We start from the raw sequence: 22,276 nt of genomic DNA on the forward strand, positions 1-22,276 counted from the left end.
TTAATAGAGAAATTTTCCAAAGTGCATTGGGCTTCTACATAATAAAATATTTCCTACTCGTATTTCAGATATTCTTCCATTTACTTGGTTTTCAATACCTGCTCTCTTTTTCTTTTAGTTTATGTGCATATATAAATGAGGGGTATTTAAATGTATAAATGGTATTTCTTATTTTACAAGCAACTAATTTTAATCATTAGTCTTTTTTTCTTTTTGGTCCTGGCTCTACCTGTGATAGAATTATGGATACTGGTTAGCGTGTAGATACACACATACATATATGCTCATGCACATACAAGTGTGTCAAATGCATCTGTTTATTGTCGAAGAAGGAATCTCTAGAATGTTTCAGATGCAGTTGACAAACCTGGTTTGACAATATGGGGAAGCTGAGTATTGCATAGAATTTTTTTTTTCTTTTGCCCCAAAATTCCAGATCATCTTTCATTTGAATGAATATTGCACTCATTTGCAGATATGTGAAGAACTAGTGATCTTGTTTTCTTCTATGAGTCATAGAAACTCAATGGGTTACTTTGGGCCAGTCACGTTCTCTCTCAGCCCAACTTATTCACAGGGATGCTGTTGTGGGAAAATAAGAGGAAACATTTTGTAAACCACCCTGAGCTTCTGGAGGAAAGGCAGGACATCAAAATAACAAAAAACAAAATACTCTCTTTCTTTCCTCCTTATGTGTCAGTTAGAGCATTCTTCAGTCTCTGAATTTTTATTGATCTACTAATTGATTTGATTTATATCTCTTCATTAATTCAGGACCCAAGGCTGCATACGTGGTGTTCCCTAGTCCCACATTACCCCATAATGTGAGGTAGGTTGGGCTGACTAGCCCAAAGTAGTTGTGGCTATAGAAGTCTTACTATGATTAATTACTGTATGCATAAAGGAAAATAATACAATGAGGGGGAGAAATTGCAACAGGAATGGAGGCAGAGGAGGAAAATACTTAAGCAAGGCACAGCAAATGGGTTGGTCCTCGATCTAGCATTTGATGCCTGCACTAGCTTTGGCTTCTCTTTGTAGTGCAGAATGGACTATATTTTCTGTCCTCTGAATGACATTACTGCTTCATCACTTCTTTTACCTAGGCATCTATTGATAAGAAACACTATCTTTTGCACAGTAAGCCCCTCTGGGAAAACTGCAGCCTTGAAAGGCAAGTAAGAAACGCATTAAATAAGCAAACTTAAATTAAGTCTATGCCCAAATCCAGTAATAACACTGAGTAAAAAAGTTATCTTCAAAGTGAAATAAGAACTAATGCTGAGCTTGCTTGTTTTCCTTTTCCTTTTGATGCAGATTATAATTTAGCAGGCTGGGACTGTCTTGTTTGTAATCGATCTCATATAAACTGCCATAGAAGCTTTTTTGGCTGATATAATAAAAATGTAGCATTTCTATAATCCCATTGATCAGTACTGAGGTGTCAATGTCCACCACAGTGCTTGAACATTGTTATACAAAAGCATCAACTGGGTGAAAGACACAGACAGGAAAGGTATTGAATAAGACACCCGGTGCAAGTGTTCACAAAGCTTACAAGTTTACAGTTGTAAACCTTCTTGCCCCTCATCTAGGCAGTCCCATCTTTTTAGAACTATTTGCTTAATTTTCAGTCTCTTTCCCTGGAAAGCAAAAACTGCAATCTTCCAATCCTGCTCCATTCAGCAGCAGGCCTTTGGGGCTCATAAGGGCCCCCAGCATGAGGGCCCCCAGAAGCTCTGCTCTTTTCTTTCTACCCCTGAAAGTTTTTCTTTTCCTTTCTTTTTTTGAAGGAGACAGGAAAAGAAACTTGCTGCAGTGAAACCTTGGAGGTGGGGGAGAAGCAGAAGAAAAAGGGCAATGTGTAGGTGCAGTGGAAATTAAATTTTGTGTGAAAAAGAAAAGTAGCAACTTTTCTTAAAGTTGTATAACAGGAGGAAGTATGTCTGTAGGAAATTCCAAAAAGACAAGAAAAAACTAGAGTTTGAAGAGAATTATGCTTTGGAGTTCATATTCCAGCATTATTATTTAGGTTTGTCAATGACTCTTTTAGCCTGTTTACAGACTAAATTATTTTGTTGGGCTTAGCAGGGCAGCCATGTTAGATCTAACCTACCACTCAGTTTTGATAGCATGCAAAAATGAGTTGGATTAATTTTTTTCCTGCGGTTTTGCATAAAGACCAATCCTGTCTAGTACTTGTCAACTTCTGGGTAACATATTAGTATATAAATTAGCATATTAGCATATAAATTAGTTCACTCATAGTAACAAATGAACTAAAAAAAGATTTTTAAAAAAAATATGTTTAGCTCACATATACCAAATAATCTAGAATCTAGAAAGGGCTGATGATGGGAACAGGAGTCTAAGCATGGGATCATACCGGATACAATCACTGTGTAAAAGGTGGCTCTGCATAACCTTCCTTTCCCAAGTTTCTTCTGTAATTCAGCACAGATCTCAGAGGTTGTTGAACTGAATCTATACATACTTCCACTAACAGATGGAAAGCACAAACATCTCCATATTATTCTTCTCCTCATATTCCCTAGCAGCTGGTATTGAGAAGCATACTGCCTTTGATATTGGAGAGAATATATAGCCATTATGATTAGTAGGCAATGATGGCACCAGCTTCATTGGAATGAATAACTTACGTGCTTCATTGCACACATGCTGCATTACAGCATATACTGACAAACACACCGTTGATGTGCTGGTGCTAGAAATCTTTGTGATCTCTTTATATTCCACTTCCTTTCTTGATTGGGAGAAATTAGCCACAATCCTTTTATTCTTCCCCTCAGCAGTCAAGCAATGAACATATGCTGCACAATAATTCTGTTGGAGTAAGAAATTCATAGACTAAGCTAGGACAATGGTTAATCATGTCAAGCAAGCTGAAAAGCAGCATAAGACATGCTATTTTTCCTTTATGTTAAATGACAACCATGACACTCACTGGTCTAAGAACTCTGAAGGTTTATTACAAACAATGCTCCACATTTATTCTCATTCTCCCAGCCCCTTCAGCACCACTGATGACAGCTAAGAGGCCATTCTGCCCTAGCAAGAACAGTACAGTGTCTGGATTTCAGAAAAAGCAATCCCACACTTGTAAAGAACAATGATCCAGGGATAATAGAATTTCTGTAGAGAGTGATGGTGAGGTAATCACCTGGAACTTATTCTGCATGATACGCAAGACATCAATAAAGGCAACAAAGATGGCGAGGATGAAAGAAACAGAAAATATTGATATATGTGCATTTCAGGACTCAAACAATGTGAATCAAAGAATTACAAGAACTTCAGGCATTGATCCAGTGAAGATACACAAGTACAATGCAAAGAGAGACTTGGTGTTCAGTGAGACATGATGGCTCACACATGAATTATTTGAACAGAAGCACATATTGCCACTGGTTTCAGCAGTTGATATAAAGTTTGAAAATGGCAAGCCTTTGGGTAATTCACAATTTCTTGTAAAGAAGTTATAATGTACAGTATGGTTCACCTCCAGATATGCCTGGTAGGATTTCTGGGAATTGGTCCAATATACCTGGGGTGCATCAGGTTGGGGAAGACTGGTGGAGAGGGTTTCCACATCACCAGATCATATTGTGAGTCCCGTTGTGCTATGAAACCTCTCCATATAAGAAGTGATCTAATCATGAGTACTCAGCACATTAGGATCACTGTTCAGTCTCGCTATCGCTTTCACATGATTGTGGGTCTACATGGACAATGTTTGCTTTTTGTGACCTTTTAACCAAATATCTCATACAGGGACATTCCTCCTATTTAAGAAGTTGTGTCTGGGGAGTGGAGAGGAAAGAAATGACTGGCATGAATTAATTCTAGATTAGTTATCACTTTGACCACATTTGCTATAGTTAGGACTCAGCTGCTTGCAGCTACTGAGAATAAATTTAGCTTCTGTATTTGAAAACACTGCTTGTGTTTCATTGTGATGAAAGTGAAAGGTCCCCTGTGCAAGCACCAAGTCATGTCTGACCCTTTGCGGGGACGCCGTTTTCGTGATGTTTTCTTGGCAGACTATAGCAGGGTGGTTTGCCATTGCCTTCCCCAGTCGTCACCTTCCCCAGCAAGCTGGGTACTTGTTTCGCTGACCTCGGAAAGATGGAAGGCTGAGTCGACCTGAGCCGGCTACCCGAGAATCCAGCTTCTGCTGGGATCGAACTCAGGTTGTGGGGAGAGTTTTGGTTGCAATACTGCCGCCTACCACTCTGTGCCACACGAGCCCCTTCATTATGTACCTTGAAAAGTGGGAAAACCCAAAAAGAAAAAAAAAACCATGCTGTCATATAACTGCTGCACTGAAAGTTTGGAGGCAGGGAATATCAGATAAAAACAACTGCAATGGTTTGTGGATTGTGGCCTGCCCATTCTTCCAGTACACAGGGGCTGTTCTACCAGTAACATATAAATCAGGACAATGACAGCTCCAACAGTTGAATACAGGTACCAAGTTATTTTATCTGTATAGAAAGTAATTTGACCACAGCACCACTTTTCTGCCTGCTGACATTCTGTGATTAAAGATACTTGGAGGCCATACTCAATCAAAAAGAGACCTTTTTAGAAAAAAAAAAAATCCCAAACCTTGAGATCTAGCAGTCACAAAAATAAGAGTCTTAATTCCATGAGTCAATGCACTTTTAAAAATTCAGATTTACTTGAAGTATAACTTTTGCTGCTGTTCAGTGGCATCTATGCAACTGCATATTCCTTAATTTCTTCAGGAGTTGAAATATCACCAGCCAGAATGCACAATTCAAGCAAGGTACCTTTGAATTACATTAGAACTAAATGTCAGAGTTTACCTTAGTTCCTTGAAGGGGTCTGCCCTGACATTAGGAGTTTCTATGGATTTAGGGAACACTGTGCCTTCTGCTCCTGAAACCACAAAAGAGAACACAAGGCGTAGCTGTTATGAACTGTTAGCAGAGGAATGGTATGCAAATCACACGTCACATAGTTTGCAGCTGTCCCTTCCAGAGCATACATACTACAATCCTATAAATAGCCAGAACCAGGACAATGAATATTCTTGCAGTCCTATATAGTATAAACATCCATTTCCATCTTATGACGGAGGAAAAGAAGATATGTGCCTTTCTGTTTCTTTCAGTTTTTAATTTTCCTCATCTTAAATTTGCTTTCTCCCATCTTTGCAGCAGTTTGCAACTTTTAAAAACATTTGGAGATTTATGTGCATGTTTTTCCAATATGTTTTTGCAAGCATTGTTTCTTCATATACTATTTTGTGTGTGTGTGTGTATGTATATGTATATGTATATTCTCTTAAGTATTATGAAAGTAGATTTTTCACCCTGATGTTTCCCTTACACTGAAGAATATGGGGTGGGGAATGGCTGGGAAGAGGGAAGTATCCAGTTCTGCAGATAGGATTTGTACCTTGCTGTCCTTCCAAATTCTGAATCGCTAATGAAGAGTTAAAGTTAGACTTGGAATGCTTCAGAAATGTTCTGCTTTGATTTGAACATTTCCTAAATCTGTCAGAACGAGCCTAGTTTGGTTTGGGATTTGGGATTCATTCACTTCTGAACGAGAAGGCTTATTTTTGATACCCATGTGCAAGCACACACACACACAATCTGTTTTATAAAATTATATAAGCAATTAAATCATATTTCCTTGCTTTGCCAAGCCTCTTTTTGCATAAAATTACTCCTACTGCTACGTCTGCTTATACCCTACACCCAAATTCATAGTGGATTTTTTTGTAAAACGAACAGCAGTAAAGATTAAAATCTCCTTTTAATATATACAGTATGTTAAGTTAATATATACTATTTCAATTATTTGAAATAAATATATAGAGATTCCATTGACTTGTGGTTCGTTTAAGGGTTTGAAGATTTGATTGAACAAGGCAGGACAATTTTCCAGGATTTTTTTTTAAATTAAATTGAAATTACTGATAAAACACATAGCAGAAGCAGTTTCATTTCCAGCTAAGCTGTGTAAGTATGATTTACAGTTTTTAATAATTTTGTGTATCATCTGAACAGGTTCTCCTTTCCTTGCTGATAATGCAGTCTTTTAAGACCAAGGGGAGACATGGTAGTCGTCTTCGGATACATGAAGGGACTTCACAGGGAAGAGGGAGTAGATGCATTCTCCTGAGCTGCTAGGGGTAAGACAAGCCGCAGTGGGTGGAAGCCTTACAGTGAGAGATCCAAAGTTGAACTAAGGGGGAGGAATGTCCTGACTGTGACAGCTGTTCAGCAATGGACTAGCCTTCCTCCTGAAGTTGTGGGTGTTCCTTCAGTAGAGGCTTTCAAGAAAAGGCTAGACAACCATTTGTCCGGAATGGTATGAGGATTCCTGCACAGAGCAGTGGGTTGGACTAGAAGACCTCCAAGGTCCCTGTGAGTCTAAGAGTACAAGTTTTTTCCCCCTAAACTCCAACTTTAAGCAATAAATTCCAAGCATGTACTATGGAATTTGTGGACTGCAATCTAAGTTTAACATATATGTGCACTATTTAAATTCCACTTCTACCTATTCTTTCTAATTTTATAGTTAAGGAAGGGCTTACAGGTATTAATGGTAAGGCTTCCTTCTTCTTTGGTTCGGTTAGGTGAATTGGCATCTGGCCTTGATCTAGCTGGTGATCCTTGGGCAAGTAAAACCCTATTTCTTCCATCTTCTTCAACCCCACTGAGGGTCTTCTGCAAGGAGCAGAGATAAGGTTTCATGCCAGTCTTCTTCCCCAGGTCATCCCCTCAAATGCTTTGTGGACCACAAGCCATTCATAAACTAATGAGCTTTTAGTGGTGCAAACAATGCCTAATCCATTTTAGGACCAGTAGCTGCCTTTTTTGTGCACTGAAAGCAAGCATTCATCTTCAGCAGCTGCCTAAGTCTGCATTGGTGATTTTGGCTGCCAACATCACCTCCATTTCCAGGAATCATTGCTTCCAAGCTGCTTCTGTTGTTTTTTAGATTTCCCTTTTGCCACTCCCCTCTTTCTATGGGAACTATTTCCTATCAGAATCCCTACTCTCAGCTTATTATTGATAAAGTGAGTACAAACTATTTTGTTTGGGTACCTGCATGGAGACAAGGATATGTGAGGAACCAACACAAAACTATGGCCAAGCACAGGTGCATCACATATGTTTTTGTGTGTGTGTGTGTGTGTGTTAAGGAATAGAAATAGAAAATGAAAATTTCTTTTATTTTTTTAAAAATAGGTATATAAAACTATCCCTTTAATATATAATTCAGATTCTGCTGAAACAAATAAGTAGTTTTCACTGTATTATGGGACTATCTAACAACTAGCAAATAAATTACTAATGTCAGGGAACAGAAATAAAATCATGTCTAAAATATTAAGTAACTGTTTTTAATGAAACTGTAGGATCTAATGCAACTTCCACGTATGGGGTTATTATAATAGGAAAATCTACTTCTAATGTATTTTTGCAGAGAAACAACTCTGAAAGCATTTATTTATTTATTTAATCTTGAGTCTGAACTTATTCTTTTCTTAATGGACTCTATGGTGATGCATAATAAAAGCATGACATATCTGAAATAATACAGCCCATCAGCAAATAATAACATAATAATCAGCATGTCCATGGTACACTCATATAGACAAGAACAATAAACTCAATTTAAAATGGTTGGGCGAACAAAATTATTGTGCTTGGTTACTGAAAAATTTGTAGTATTGGCATCAATAGAAAGGATATTCTAGAGTCAGATAACATGTAGAAAAGGTTTTTTCTTTTATATGAAATATTTTAAGGTATTTGGATCCTAAGCATTTTAAAAGACACCCAAGTCAGAATTCCCACTAATGAATTTGAATGGAGTCATTCAAAGGCAACTTTATGTGATAATAATCTAACAAAAAGGTTAGTGGTGCATGAATAATTGTAGCCAAGCTATCCTTGTTTAGAAACAGCTGCAATGGTGAACCAGCTGAAGCTAGTGCAAGGCGTTTCATGTTGACAAAGCCATCTTGGCCTCCAATGACAATGCTTTATGAAGGTGCATGGCAACATGACCCCTCTTTGAGGGGAATGCCATCACAATTAAAAAGGTTGAAAACTGATTTCCTGGAACAAAGAACACAACACAACACAAGGTTCATGCTCCTTTTATTATTGTGGAAAATCACAGCGATAACCTTGAAAAAGGAATGTGATAATTCCAAAACATAATTTAAGGCCAGGAAAATTAGGGAACATGAGAAAGAAAGAGCTAGGCTTTCAAGATTGATGATCTTTGAGGTAGGCCAAGTCAGGAAACAGACTCCACAAGAAATACCTGAATTCTACTTGATTGATATAGGCTATAGAATCTGAATCTTGAAATCCTGACAGCATTTTCCCCTTCCCTCCCTCTTATACCAAAGAAAGTAAAGGTAGAGCTACTTTAAGTTTAAGCTACATTAATATTCTCTTCTTTTCCTGGGCTTAAAGTAACCATCACACTCCTGTTCTAAAGTTATGTCTATGATTCTCTACAATTACTACTCATCAGTTCATTAAATCATCCAGACTATGATTCAATTACACTGATGCCAAATACAGCTGACTGATGTTACTTTACTCCGAACCTACATTTTTTCATAAATAGCCTGCAAAAGTCAGGGTGACCACTAGAGGGCAGCAAAATGTTTTCCATATTGCTGCCATTAGTATTATTGGAGAACTTTAGCCACAAAACAGTAGACTTATCCAAACCTTATGTCAGTTGACCTCACATAAGTTCCATATATGCAACTTAAAGATAATAGCGGTAGGGCAGAACTTTGTAGGACCTGATAATTTAATTACCCAGGACTATTGTATTTATTTATTTCAAGTACTTTTCAAGTAATTTTCAAGATTTAGTTTTCTAAAATTCAATGTTTACTGTTTATTCCATTACTCCATCTTGTATAATTAACATGAATAGCATGCCAAAATCTAAAATCCAATCTCAAATTGCACTTTCATCATGGTTATGTCTATTCAGTTGTAATACCTATTAAATTCAATAGAGTTTATTTCCCAGAAAGGGAATAGAAGCTGCATCAAAATGTCACAAAATTTTAAAAAAAATCAGTCATGAATACCCAGAAGCAAATCATATCCTGGTCAAAAAATCAAATTGACTATTATAATTCCAATTGCTTTCCATTTCACAAACAATTAAATGCTATCTAAGTATCTTCATGATGCAATGGAGCCTTCAGGAATTTCAGCTTCAGCTGTGATCAGTTGAAACCACAGTAACATCTCTGGAATCTTCTAAAGAACAGTAGAGAAAACAGAGCTCCAGAAAAGAATGTATGCATTTAAAAAGCAGAAGAATGAAAAGAAACAAAGACTATATTGGGAAATAAAAAGAAGCTCACAAAGAGATTGAAAAGATCAGAATAAAATGACTAACAAAGGAAATGGGAAGGAGAAGGAATCAAAGGAAAACAGAAAGAAAGATGTTGGGTCCAGCACACATACAAAGTTACAGCCACACTGGATGGCACCAAAGACCAAATCCAATTGAAGGACTGAAGAATACATACAAGTTAAACGTTTTTATTCATGAGCATGTATAGCAAGATAAAACCTTGGGGGAATCCCACCAGCCACATCCTAAGAGGTTGAGCTGCAAATCCATAAATTAAACTTTCTGAAAACAATTCTGCAGGAATAAGCAGTACCCAATTCAGAGAAACTTTACTAAGTAGCTTAAGAAGGTCAATATTATTTATGTTTATGTTGTCATGTCATGTCATGTCATGTCGTTTTTAGGCCACTATAAGAAAACCAAGCAAAGCAAAGCAAAACAAAATACTGGCTCCACAATCACCCTGTCCCCAAGCCCTGGAAGAACCAGGTCTTCAACAATTTCCTGAATGACATAAGGTGGCGGGGGGGCGAGGAGCCATACTAATTTCTGTGGGGGGGATCATTCCAGAGGGAAGGAATTTAGTAGGCAGGCTTCCTGGGTCCTGCAGTGGAACATGTTTTAATAGATGGGGCCTGGAGCACCCTCACCCTGCTGGATCGAAGTGGATGGGCAGAGACAATGGGAGATAAGCTTGCATGGCCCTGTATATCCCTTGCATTAACCAGGGATTCTTTAGTAGCTATGCAGGCCATAAGCTATTCAGTATAGATTTTTTCTCCTGCTAGCTATCTGTAAAATACAAAAGAAAACAAGAAAATATTTCATTATCGCTCTTCCATCTTTACTGAGCACAAAGCAAACCCTGTCAGTTTGTCGATAAATCAATATCTCTTATTTCTTTTGCTATTGGAAACATTTCTCGCTATATTGTGAACGAGGGGGAAAGTAACTGTCCGGTTCGGTTTAAAGTATTGCTTTAAACTAAGCAATTGATTTTGTGGTTCACCATTCTATGTTCCCAATAGAATATAGAAGGCAAGTAGCAACAAAGCTATGTATTTTATCCTTAATTTAAATGATGAGAAATTATTCTTTTATTATTTACAAAAGAGTTTTATTATAACCTCGCTATACTAAATCTTTCTTTTAATGCTGTGTTATATATCAGCAACAAATGTCCATAAATACTTTGAGTGGAAAATCTATAAAGCTATTTCACCTTTATTTTAAGTTCCATTTAATGCTTCTCCAAAATGATTTCATCAATGATGAGTCCATCTGCTGGCCTTCTGCCCAACAGCCTAATTCCATACACTCAATCAGGAATTTATAAAGCATGTGGCACGATCTGTCTATAGAGTTTTGAGTTACTGTAATGATTCGGCCAATGCTCTGCTTTGCTTTTTCTTTCCACTCCTATATGGGTAAGCAATAGGAAAACCAATCTGCAAAACAAACAACCCCCCCCCCACAAAAGCCCATTCTCAAACTCAATTACTATAGTTGCAGTGAGAAAATTGCTTCTATTAAAGGGATAACAATTGCAAGGCACATGTTATGTGAAGAGAAACACCCTCTTAATGCTACTAAGAACATAACTTTTTGACAACTTTGTGTCAGCCTTGTGAGGTAGTCCCGACAAGAAGCACACGTAGCTCCACCTGTATTGTAAGGTTACATTAATAGACTCTTGCAAGTCTGAAAGTACATCTCTCCCTCTCACCTTTACTTTCTAGGGACTAGGGAGGGTCCCTTCTGAAATGCTTCCTATGCTTTACCCCCAGCTGTGGACCCAGCTGCCTCTTCTCTGACTGTTGTCTAGTCTGCCACTCTTCCTCCTGTCTCCCAAGGTCATTCCCACATACCATTACATCTGGATCTGCCATTTAACTTCTACAAGATGATTCGCAAAAGTCAAGCGTCTGTTTCTCTTGAAGAAGCTCATTGGTTGCCTGCAAACTTAAACTGTCTCTTATCCCCACAGCCTAGTTTTCATCCCTAGTTGCAATATTTGCTGTTAAACCTTTGGAAAGGAAAGAAATATCTATGGGAATATTGACACTAAGGTCTTGCATTGTATCTCTGGGACTTATATTTAGAATTCTTTACTGAGACTGCCCCCATCTCACCAACTGCTTCATGAAGCTACCTCACTATGTGCTATCTTGGAATGAAATAAATTCATGGTTAAAGAAATGCAGTTTCTGCAGCAGTTTAAAAATCTGAGAAAGAGAATAATAGTTGTTAAGGTCCAGAGTGCTCTTAGAGACAACTTTGTGGTTAATTCATTGCTTCCTATCTGTGTAGACTTTCTTCTTATCCAGCTGACAACCCCAGTTTTTCAGCTTACCCTCTTATAAAATACAGGTATTTAGTGGCATTAAGTACTTTTATACAACCCTTAAAGGTAAAGGTAAAGGTAAAGGTTTCCCTTGACATTAACTCCAGTTGTATCCGACTCTAGGGGGCGGTGCTCATCTCCGTTTCAAAGCCGAAGAGCCGGCGTTTGTCCGTAGACACTTCCGTGGTCATGTGGCCGGCATGACTGAATGGAACTCCGTTACCTGCCCGCCGAAGTGGTACCTATTAATCTACTCACATTTGCATGTTTTCAAACTGCTAGGTTGGCAGGAGCTGGGACTAGCAATGGGAGCTCGCCCCATCACGCGGATTCGAACTGCCGACCTTCCGATCAGCAAGCTCAGCAGCAGTAGGAGATCTTTTATCTTTTATGTAACTTTAGATGAATATACTGCATGTGCATTAGCCCACTAAAGGAAAAGTGAATGTACAGTATATGTTCTGGGTAGAACAGCTTCTAAATTTATGAGCTCATCCAAGAACCTGATGACTATTGCTCACATACCCCATTTTCCAAGAACGTGTCCTCACAATGGGGCTTCCATTTTGTAGCAAGAATATAATACTTTCCTTGCACGGATTTCCTTGCAAACAGTGATCTTTGGGGGATTGCCACTTGCTGGTTTTCACAAGCATGCAGCTGTCATTTCTTCAATGAGAAGACAGCCAGGTGCTTCTGCTTCCTTAGACCTTGGATGCCCAGAATGGAAGTGCCATTCATTAGGTAGAAAACACAGTGCTTTGTGAGAGTTAAGAAGAAAGGCAGAATGTCCCTCTGAGACTCCACTGTCTTTCTTCTCATAGCATCCCATGGCCATGTTTTCCCCCCCATTGTTGTTGACTGGCAGCATAGGCTCTGCCATTTGGGGGTTAGCCAGTGGGGGATGGTTCCTCACACACACAGCTGCATTTTGTGTGTTGACCAGATATGCCATTTTGTTTATTTCTATGTTCTCTGTTTGGATTATATATTTGTTGTGCTATTTTATGCTGTGAGCCACCCAGAGTTGGATGGGGCCACAAGGCACCTAACTTGAATAAAATAAATAAATTTTAAAGAACCAATCACTACCCTGAAAGTATCCCATATGACTTTCTCTGAGGGCACTCTTGTTCTTGTGATGAGATGCAGTGGGGGCGGGGGTAGGCTGTCGGGACAGTGCTTTCTTTCTATCAGAATACTTTCCTCCCATATCTAGGATGAGAGGAATGAACATTATCATTGCTGTGTGCATGAATCCCTTTAAAATACCAAATCATGGAAATTATATATTAACTTTCCAACAATTAAGAAGAGAGTAAATATAAGAGGAATCTGACTTCGGGCTGTTGGGCATTCAATTCAGCCAATGACTTTACAAAGTGATCAGGTGGTGGTGCCTAGTGTTTACAAAAAGCCAACTGAATGTGTAAACCCAATTGATCCATATATTGCTTTTTATTGTTTTATTGTTTAAAATTCTCACCTTTTCTTTTCTTTTTGAGGATCTTATCAACTCCATCCAACCACACTTTTCTGGTCTTCTACCTCTTCTCCAGTCATTCATTCTTCCTTCATACATTTGCTTTGCAACTCAGCCTTAATTCATTATCTGTCTATGACCAAATCACCTCACTACTGGTTGCTCATTTTCTAATTCAATCCACATCATTAAGCACCTATCCATCACTGACCCTATTTTTTTCTGGTTTTACCACACACATAATGTAAGTATTCCAGTCCCACTACGTCTGACTGTTATTTTTTTTTCTGATATATTTAAGTATCATTTTCATATAACAAAGTGGACTAAAGTATCTTCATGCAGCCATTTTCACTTCCTTCAAAAGACATTCATTCCTTGGAACAGACCACATATTACCTATTACCCTTCTACCATCATTGGCACATATTAAAATTTCTCCTCCCATTTCCCAAGTATTAGTAACATTTTACCAAGACACACAAATTCATCAACTTGCACTAATTTTTCACCATTTCCTATCATTCATTCCATTTTCCTTCAAACATTAATTAATTAATTATCATAGTTTTATCACTGCCCATCTCCCCCATGCAGGGGATCCTGGGCTGTTCACAATAAAATGTTTAAAATTCAATAAAAAACATAAAGAATATCAATAATCAATAAATACAGATACAAGATATAAAAAAATCCAAGTAATGGCAGTTTTAATTCCACCCAAAGGGGACAAGACTGGCCCCGGCAGGCCTAGGGAACCAACCAACCCCAAGAGTGGCTCCTCCTTTCCCTACTCCAAGCATGGTGACAAAACCAGGTCTTCAACCATTTTCTGAAGTCCAAAAGGGAGGGGGCTAACCTCACTTCTGGGGAAAGGGTGTTCCAAAGGGCAGGAGCTGCTGCAGAGAAGGCCCGCCTCCTGAACCCCGCCAGATGGAATCCTCTTACAGACAGGGTCCACAACATGCCCTCTCTGCATGACCGGGTGGGGTGGGTTGATGTAACGGGGATGAGATGGTCCTGTAGGTAACCTGGGCCCATGCCATGTAGGGCTTTAAAGGTGATAACCAACACCTTGAATTGGACCCGGAAGCAAACTGGCAACCAATGCAACTCCCAGAGCGAAGGAGTTATATGTGCTGATCTTGAAGCACCTAAAATTGCCCACGTGGCCGCATTTTGGACCAGCTGTAGCTTCTGGATACTCTTCAAGGGTAGCACCATGTAGAGCAATAGTCTTTATTAGTCTTTGATACATTAATTTGCAGATCTATGCTTCTCACTGCATCATACAAATATTGTTATTCATGTTGTCAATCACTTGGTTTTGCCTTAATACAAGAGTACCCATACAGTAATTTCTTAATTCTAACATCTAACAGTAGTTTCCCAGCTCTAACATCACCATAAACATTTCTTATAATTTTGTCCTTACACCTTAAATAGATTAAACAACCAAGAGAATGCCATTTAATGGCAATGTTTAATGCTGTAAGTACTGACTCACTATTTGACTTGAATATAACAAGATTTTTTTCATAAAACCAAATGCACAAAACTTTCTCTCCTATAACCACTGACCACCTGTTACTTAGAATTTAAATCTGCATAAATCATTTTTTGCTCAGATATATTGAGTGTTTCCACACAACCAAATTCTGCCCATAAGAAGGCACAACTTCCACTGTGTGAAAATTTACTTGAGAAACAAGCGCAAACTGCACATGCTTCAAGCTTCCAGAAATTAATTTTCCCTTTTCAATGAATAATTGCAAGCGGTAAACCTTAAAAATAAAACTATTTTGGAAAAAGGAACATGTGTGAGTTTTTGTACCCACCTGTTCACTTTCTTTGAGGCAGCTCACATAAAGGCCTAGAGACAAATATAGGTAGTCCTCATTGAATGACCACTCATTCAGCAACTGTTCAAATTTATGACAGCGCTGAACAAGGGGGACTGACAACGGGCCCTCCCAGTTGCAATTGTCCCAGCATCCCTGCAGTCACATGACTGCGATTTGGGCGCTTGGCAACTGGCTTGCAATTACAGTGGTAGCAGCCTCCCAGTCCCAAGATTGCCATTTGTGACCTTCACTGCTGGCTTCCAACAAGCAAAATCAATGGGGAAGCTGGAAGGAGGTCACAAATGGCAATCATGTGACTGCAGGACACTGTGACAATATGGGACTTGCCTAATGATGGCAATTGGGACTTCCAGAACTGCTGTCATAACTTGGCGCGGTCATGTGACATTGTGCTTTATGACTGCATCGCTTAGCAGTGGAGTTGCTGGTCCCAATTACCATCATTAAGCGAGGACTACCTGTATAATCCTTTTCTTTTTAATCCACTCAATTGTCCAATTCTTGGAGTCTGCCTGGACAAGTCCCTGCAGTTCTCTTGACAAGGTTTTTTTTGGAAGTGGTTTACCCTTGCCTCCTTCCTAGGACTGAGAGAGAACGACTGGCCCAAAGTCATCCAGCTGGCTTTGTGCCCAAGGCGGGACTAGAACTCACGGTCTCCTGGTTTCCAGCCTGATGCCTTAACCACTACACCAAACTGCTCTCATGTATAATCTTTAAATAACATTAAAGTAGCCACCATAAACTAACAACCCTCAGGGAAGGGGGCCTGGTAACCATTTTTAACAATGGTTAAACGGTTTAACTTCCTACTTCCATAAATATGACAGCTGTGGGTCTCAGCAGAATGTTTTCACTGTGACACTGCTTTTCTTGCTAAAGGGCATAGGAAAGAACTCATTTTTTTCTGATCTGAGATTGCTTCAGCCTCAGAGGCTTTTTTTTTTTAACATTCTTCCCAGAAGTTCCAACAAAACCAGCATCTTTAGTGAGCTCATTTTAACTGTGATTATATTTGTTGATGTGGCTACTTTGCTCAGAAACCAGAAATAGTCCATGTAAACCTTACTGAGTGGAATGACCAGTACTCCCAAAAAGCAGATTACATTTCAGAAAAGATGGAAGGAAAGGTTTCAAGGAGAAATCTGATTTGCATTAGATTTAGAAAGTGTCCTCTGTGTTCCTTTGCTAATCCTTACAATACAAAACCAATATTATTCAGATGAAAGTTGGTTCCCCCCCCCCATAAATATCGTTAAGGTTAACACAAGGTAGACAGATATGTCAGACTTGAAAATCCCATGTATTCTGCCGTGGGTTTTATCCTAATCCTAAAAGAGTAGTATTAGAAGTATCTCTGATATAGATGAATATGTATATCTGCTGAAGACTATCTTGACTCAGTCTTAACTGATTTTTAATGTAATTGTTAAGAAGCAATGAATACTGCATATTTGGTTGCTGTAGATCAATTCTCTAGAAATAAACACAAAGGATAGCAATGTCTAAGAATATTAAATAATGTCATAATGCTGATAATTTTTAAAAAAAAATTCTTAGGATTCTAATAATGGGATAAAGTACACATGGTAAGAGACACAATATCTAAAGGCAACCAAATCACTTGCAGAAGAAAAAGAAAAAAAATAATTACTTAGATACAAGTTCCATTCATAGGTTGTAAATCAATGAAAATGTGGAAAATTAAGGCTCTCTGGGAGGGTGGCAAAGGCAAAACCTAGTAAATTAGGGTTCTTGTTGGGCTCTTCCTACAAATAGTAGAGATGCCTCCTGTTTGGAGAGAGACTGCAAGTCACAGTACCTCTCCAAACAGGAGACATCTCTACTAGTTGTAGGAGGAACTGAGATTATTCTGCAGATGGCAATAAGTGAGAAGAAGAAGAAATACAGAGTCTGAGGGCTGCAGTGTCATCTGGACAGTTCCCTAGGCTCTGACTTAAGATAATACTTTTAAATTCTTTTAACTGAAAATGAAAATAGTAGCTAACACATTGCAAAGAAAACCCTACATTATTGCATTTTTCTTTTATTTATAAGTATGATCCTGAGTCTTACCAAGGCAACATAAGCAATTTTAGAAAATGACAGCTACTATCTTAAAGTTTGCCTCCTTGCTCAAAACAATTTAAAGGGAAGCTGGTTTGATAATGGCATCGGCTGTTTGCTTCTGCTAAATGGGTATTTTATGACTGTCCACAGCAACTATGACAGCAGCCATTTTGTGAATAATCATCTGGTATTTGTGGTTTCATAAAACCTGGCAGCTTCCAGATGTATTGCTTTGCAACTTCTAGAATGACAGCAGTTATAACCTGACATATCGAGGGAAGCCAGTTCACAGCAAAACTAGATTTAACAGTGAGAAACTAAGTACTAGCTCTCAGTTTTCATTGTAACAGTGTGAAGCAGAGAATGGATTGGACTGGACTAATTTTATTTGGATAGAAATTAGCTGGGAGGCTTATACTGAAAAGTAATTTGGAAGTTTTGTTTTGCTCAGGGGAATATAAATCAAAAGTGGTGTTAGCAGAGACTACTTTTAATATTCTGTATGTTCCTTATTGGATATGCCCATTCAATTACTGCTAGAACATTGACTGTCCTTCAATTGTTCAGATACATTTGTCAGAAAACTAATAATATTGAAGCAAGTCAGGGCAAGGAGCACCGTCTCTCTTACAAAATTAGCAAGCTACAGAGCATGGTTATGGTTATGGTTATTAATACCATTTACTTATTATTGTAAATCTATATGTGGAAGTGCTTGAGAAAAGGCAAGGAGATAAAGGCTCCCTTTTTTGAAGTTTTTTTCAGACTGATTTTTTTCAGTCTGTCCTGCCTTTGATGCCTAAGGACAAATTTATTCATTCAGCTACTGCTTGTCTCACTGCAGTTTTGATTAAACAAGAAGCAGGGACTGAAGACAAATCAGCGCCTTCAGAATTAATGTCAAAACATCTCCTTACCACCCTCCTTAGTAAGTTTAAAAGCATATTATTTGCAATTATGCAATGCAATTCTCGCAAATATCTGCTTTTTAATTGATCCAGATGTATTTGGTCATGTGTTAAGCTCACTGAAATCAATGGGAATTAAGTTAATGATTTCACGTAGACTGGATTCAATCCTTTTAAGTCCTTCATTTGTGAGATTGTAATTTAGGAAAGCTATCAGCTAAATGAATTTTACTGATATGTGTTGCCCAATGAGAAGTTCCATGCAGTGCACTCCCTAAAAAGTGCTAACTGCAAGTTAACTAGCTCAATTCTGTGACCTTAATTAGTTGATTAGAACCCTCCAGCTCATTTGCCCAGCTGCCTGAAACTGACCAGACCTTAATCAGTTTCACACTGAAGGCTTTTGTTTTCAGGTACACAAAATGTGGTTGTAAATGCACACATTGAATTTTTTATTGCCATTTATTATCATATTTGCAAATGGTCACTAACCAACCATTTAGTACAAATACTCCTAAATGATGAGTGGCTGTAAAGATGTTTCACTGCCAATGTATCACTGCCCTTTCTGGGAGCTACAATGTCTTCTGCCACCCTTCCTTACAAAGAAGAAAATGGGGAAGAGAGAAGTAAAAGGAAGCACCACTAAGAGCTAAGGGACACAAACAAACACCTAACTGTGACAATGCTCTTTCCAGAGGAATTTTCAGTGATTATATCTATGGGGGTCTTTCAGATTTGGATTCTGTGCTTTTTGTCAGCATATTTAGTCCTGAAACTGTGGTTATTCTGTGCAATTCCACACTGTAAGATGATCTTGGAATCTATTTGCAGGATGGGTTAATAAAATAACATTCAGTATTCAGCTTGGTTGAGATACTCCATTTCTACAGAGGTACTCAAATCAATTGTGTTCAGAAGTGTACCACCATCAGAACAGAGTATTAATCCACCTTGTACCCAGCCTGCAGGGGTTTGGTTTTTTTTGGAAAATTACTTTTGCAGGATGGAGATTGGCTTATACATAGGATTTCAAAACTGTGGTTATGTTTCCTTTTTGTAGATGGATTTCATAACTGAGATAAACAGAAAAATAAATAATAGCAAAAGTGAACAAAACAAACATTCTTTAGGTATGGCTTTTCATTTCAAACAGATTTATAGGAAACAGAATAAATGTACAGTTGTCCTAGATTTCTTGAACTTGAGCAATAATACTAACATAAAGTCCTGATTATACTTTTATAAAAATAAGAAATGCACAGGGTAGTTATTGGTTATTTGATGTGCATGATAAATATTCATGGAGTTGTAATGCCTTTTCCCCTTTTCTCTCGCCCAAATATGTATTACAAAACCTGGGTGAAAATGCCTGGGGTGCAAAGCACTGAGACAACAAGGGTGCTTTCTACAAAGATGGGATTATTAAATCATCACATTCTGTCCTGACAAGCAGGAACCACGCCGAGATGAGGAGTAGGTCTCTAGTGCTTATTACTGCTACATAAGACAGAAAATCCTAACAAACTGAAGAAGCGTGGGAGAACCCAGACAGATAAATCCCAAAAGTCAAGGCGGGTCTGATCTGTGTCTCTTTGAATGGCTGCTTAACTCCTCAGTACTACGCAGGCGTTTCCCCCCCTGGATAGGGGCCCCCTCCTGCTCGCCATCAGTGCTCATGACAGGAATTCTCTTACAGACGGGGTCTGTAGCATGCCACCTCTGCATGACCCACTGGCACTCTCTCATTGAGAACCTTACGCCTAGTAAGAATTCCGACACTATGACTACTCTTCAAGGAATGTGCCTTCAGTTTTATCTCTGGTTCAGAGGTAGGCAACTGCTCCCTATTGATGTGATTGGAAGTGCCCTCTCAGGAGATCACCTTTAGAGAGTAAGGAAGGTGACCTTGATGGACATATGCAAGCTGCATCACCAGAACAAGGTGTCCTAACAGTCAGGAACCACGCCGAGATGAGGAATAGGTCTCTAGTGCTTATTACTGCTACATAAGACAGAAAATCCTAACAAACTGAAGAAGTGTGGGAGAACCCAGATAGATAAACCCCAAAAGTCAAGGCGGGTCTGTTCCGTGTCTCTTTGAATGACAGCTCAAATTCCCGCTACTACGCATGCGTTTTCCCCCCTGGATAGGGGCCCCCTCCTGCTCACCATCAGTGCTCGTGACACATTCATCTCCCAAACTAAGCCAAAAAGCACCAAGGGCAAGGCAGAGGATTTCTTCCTCCCCTTCTGGAAAGAACCCCAGCTCCTTGGGATACAAGGCTGCACAAAGAAGCAGGGTTTTGGAAACCTGGAATGCCATTAGCTTAAAGCCATATACTTTCATGCCATGAACACTTACAAGGAAATATGCTCTATGGGATTACAGTACATATAAGATATTCTGGTTATCGCATTTTTAAAATAAATCCTGTAAATATATTGGTAAAGGCATTGTACACATAAGAATGGTATGTTTAACTGTCTGCAGAAATTCTGAGTTCACATGACTATTGCTATGGCATGTCTGTGGCTCTTGTACTGAACAATCACATTTCGAACAATATCAACTACCACTTTTTACCTGGATGGGGGAGAGTTGCCACCTCTTGGCTCAGCCTTGGGCCCTCCTGCTGATTTAACCAGCCAAGGGAATGTTGAGCTTACAGTTTCAAGAGTTAATTAGAGTTCCCTTGTTGCAGGGGTTTGCTTCCCATTGCCTGAAGAAGGTGGTGGTTAAACCTTTATTAAATAAACCTTCCCTTGATGTGAAAGAGCTGGGAAATTATTGGCTGTTTTAAATGTATTGGATGGAGGTCTTGCCCTGTGGAGGCTGTTAATTATCTGCACCCAATTTAATTAAGCTGTTACCTGGGGTATGGGATTGTGGTTGCTTGGTGGATTTTCTGTGATGGGAACTGGCTGCAAGGGGAGGGAGCACAGCCATTTCGGTACTCTTGAATCCTGCGGCAGCTTTGATATCTACATGAAACTGTTGGATGTAGTCAATATAAACTCTGGAGTCAGGTGCCATCGTATTGAATTCTGTGGAAGTACTTCATTTTCGTGACAATTGCCTAACTACAATAATAGAGTTGGTAAGCAAAAAGCGGAAGCCCAGCCTAGTAAAAGACTGTTGATAACAAAGCTAAGTGAGTTGGGTAGGGAGAAGGAAGCTGATGGAACACTACAGTGCCAGGAGGGCCTGATCAACCCAGGGCTAAGATCTCATTTCCTTCACGGGCTGGTTGCAGGTACTTCCAAAAAACTTGTTTACTGGGCTTTATGTCCACTACTCTTTTTTTGGGGGGGGGGGTTAAATCTGCCTTGAGTTGACCCCTTTGGAAGTTTGCCTAGTCTCCACCTTCTTCTGGACAGCAATGTAGGACTTAGGTAAAATATTAATTTTAAAATAAATCAGAATTATCTGTTAGCGTATCTTAATTTGATTATTTTTTACTGTATTGAGTAGTGCTTGATTCAAAACTCAGAATACCCAATTTTACCTCATATATTGGTCAACTAAATTTATTTAATTTATGTAAATGATTTATATGGCTGCCCATCTCACAGCATCCAAGGTTTGAACTCTTCCCAGGCAAGACGGTGCTTCTGGCAATTCCACAGGACTTGTACAGCTGGATCCCAACTCTGAGTGAATCCAAGTTACTTAATCTGACAGATATCTAGAATAGTCCTCACAATGGCCCTGCAGATGTTCCTGTGACCTCTCCCTACCCAGGAGGGGCCGGGTTACCCTGAAGAGAGCCAAATTCCCTTGTGAAGATGGTGGATGCCTTCTCTAGAGATTGCTGCATCTAGAAAGCAGCATTTGGGATCATTCTCCCCCAGAATTTCTGCTCTATAGGGGAAATGATTATGGGGCATTGACACATATATCTTCCATTAATTTATCTAATCTAAAACTAGTAGCACTCATTACAACTGGTAGCAGAAAAATTATTAATTCACTATGAATTAATTCATTGATGACCTTGGAGTTGCTCTTGATTTTTATCTGTTTGGCTGTGCTGAAGTTTTTATTGTACACATTGCCCAGAGAACACCTTTGTACAAATGTATAAAATGAAGACATCAATCAATAATAGGGGGGCAGAATTCTCTATTTTTTCCTCCTCATACATTAATTTTATGAATGTCTATTAATTAACGTATATATGCACACACATATACACATTGA

General features: G+C 38.9%; 1 protein-coding gene across 2 annotated transcripts in view; it reads right to left on the bottom strand.

Annotated features, from left to right (window-relative positions):
* SGCD (sarcoglycan delta) overlaps positions 1–22,276 on the bottom strand; it is a 504,550-nt gene that overhangs the window by 62,551 nt on the left and 419,723 nt on the right. For both annotated transcript variants that reach the window (XM_063292142.1, XM_063292141.1), the window contains one exon: positions 4,851–4,923. In XM_063292142.1, coding sequence (XP_063148212.1) covers positions 4,851–4,923 — 73 coding nt within the window. The remainder of the gene's footprint in view (positions 1–4,850; positions 4,924–22,276) is intronic.

The sequence above is a fragment of the Candoia aspera genome, chromosome 2 (genome assembly GCF_035149785.1).
Source record: "Candoia aspera isolate rCanAsp1 chromosome 2, rCanAsp1.hap2, whole genome shotgun sequence".
NCBI lineage: Eukaryota > Metazoa > Chordata > Lepidosauria > Squamata > Boidae > Candoia > Candoia aspera.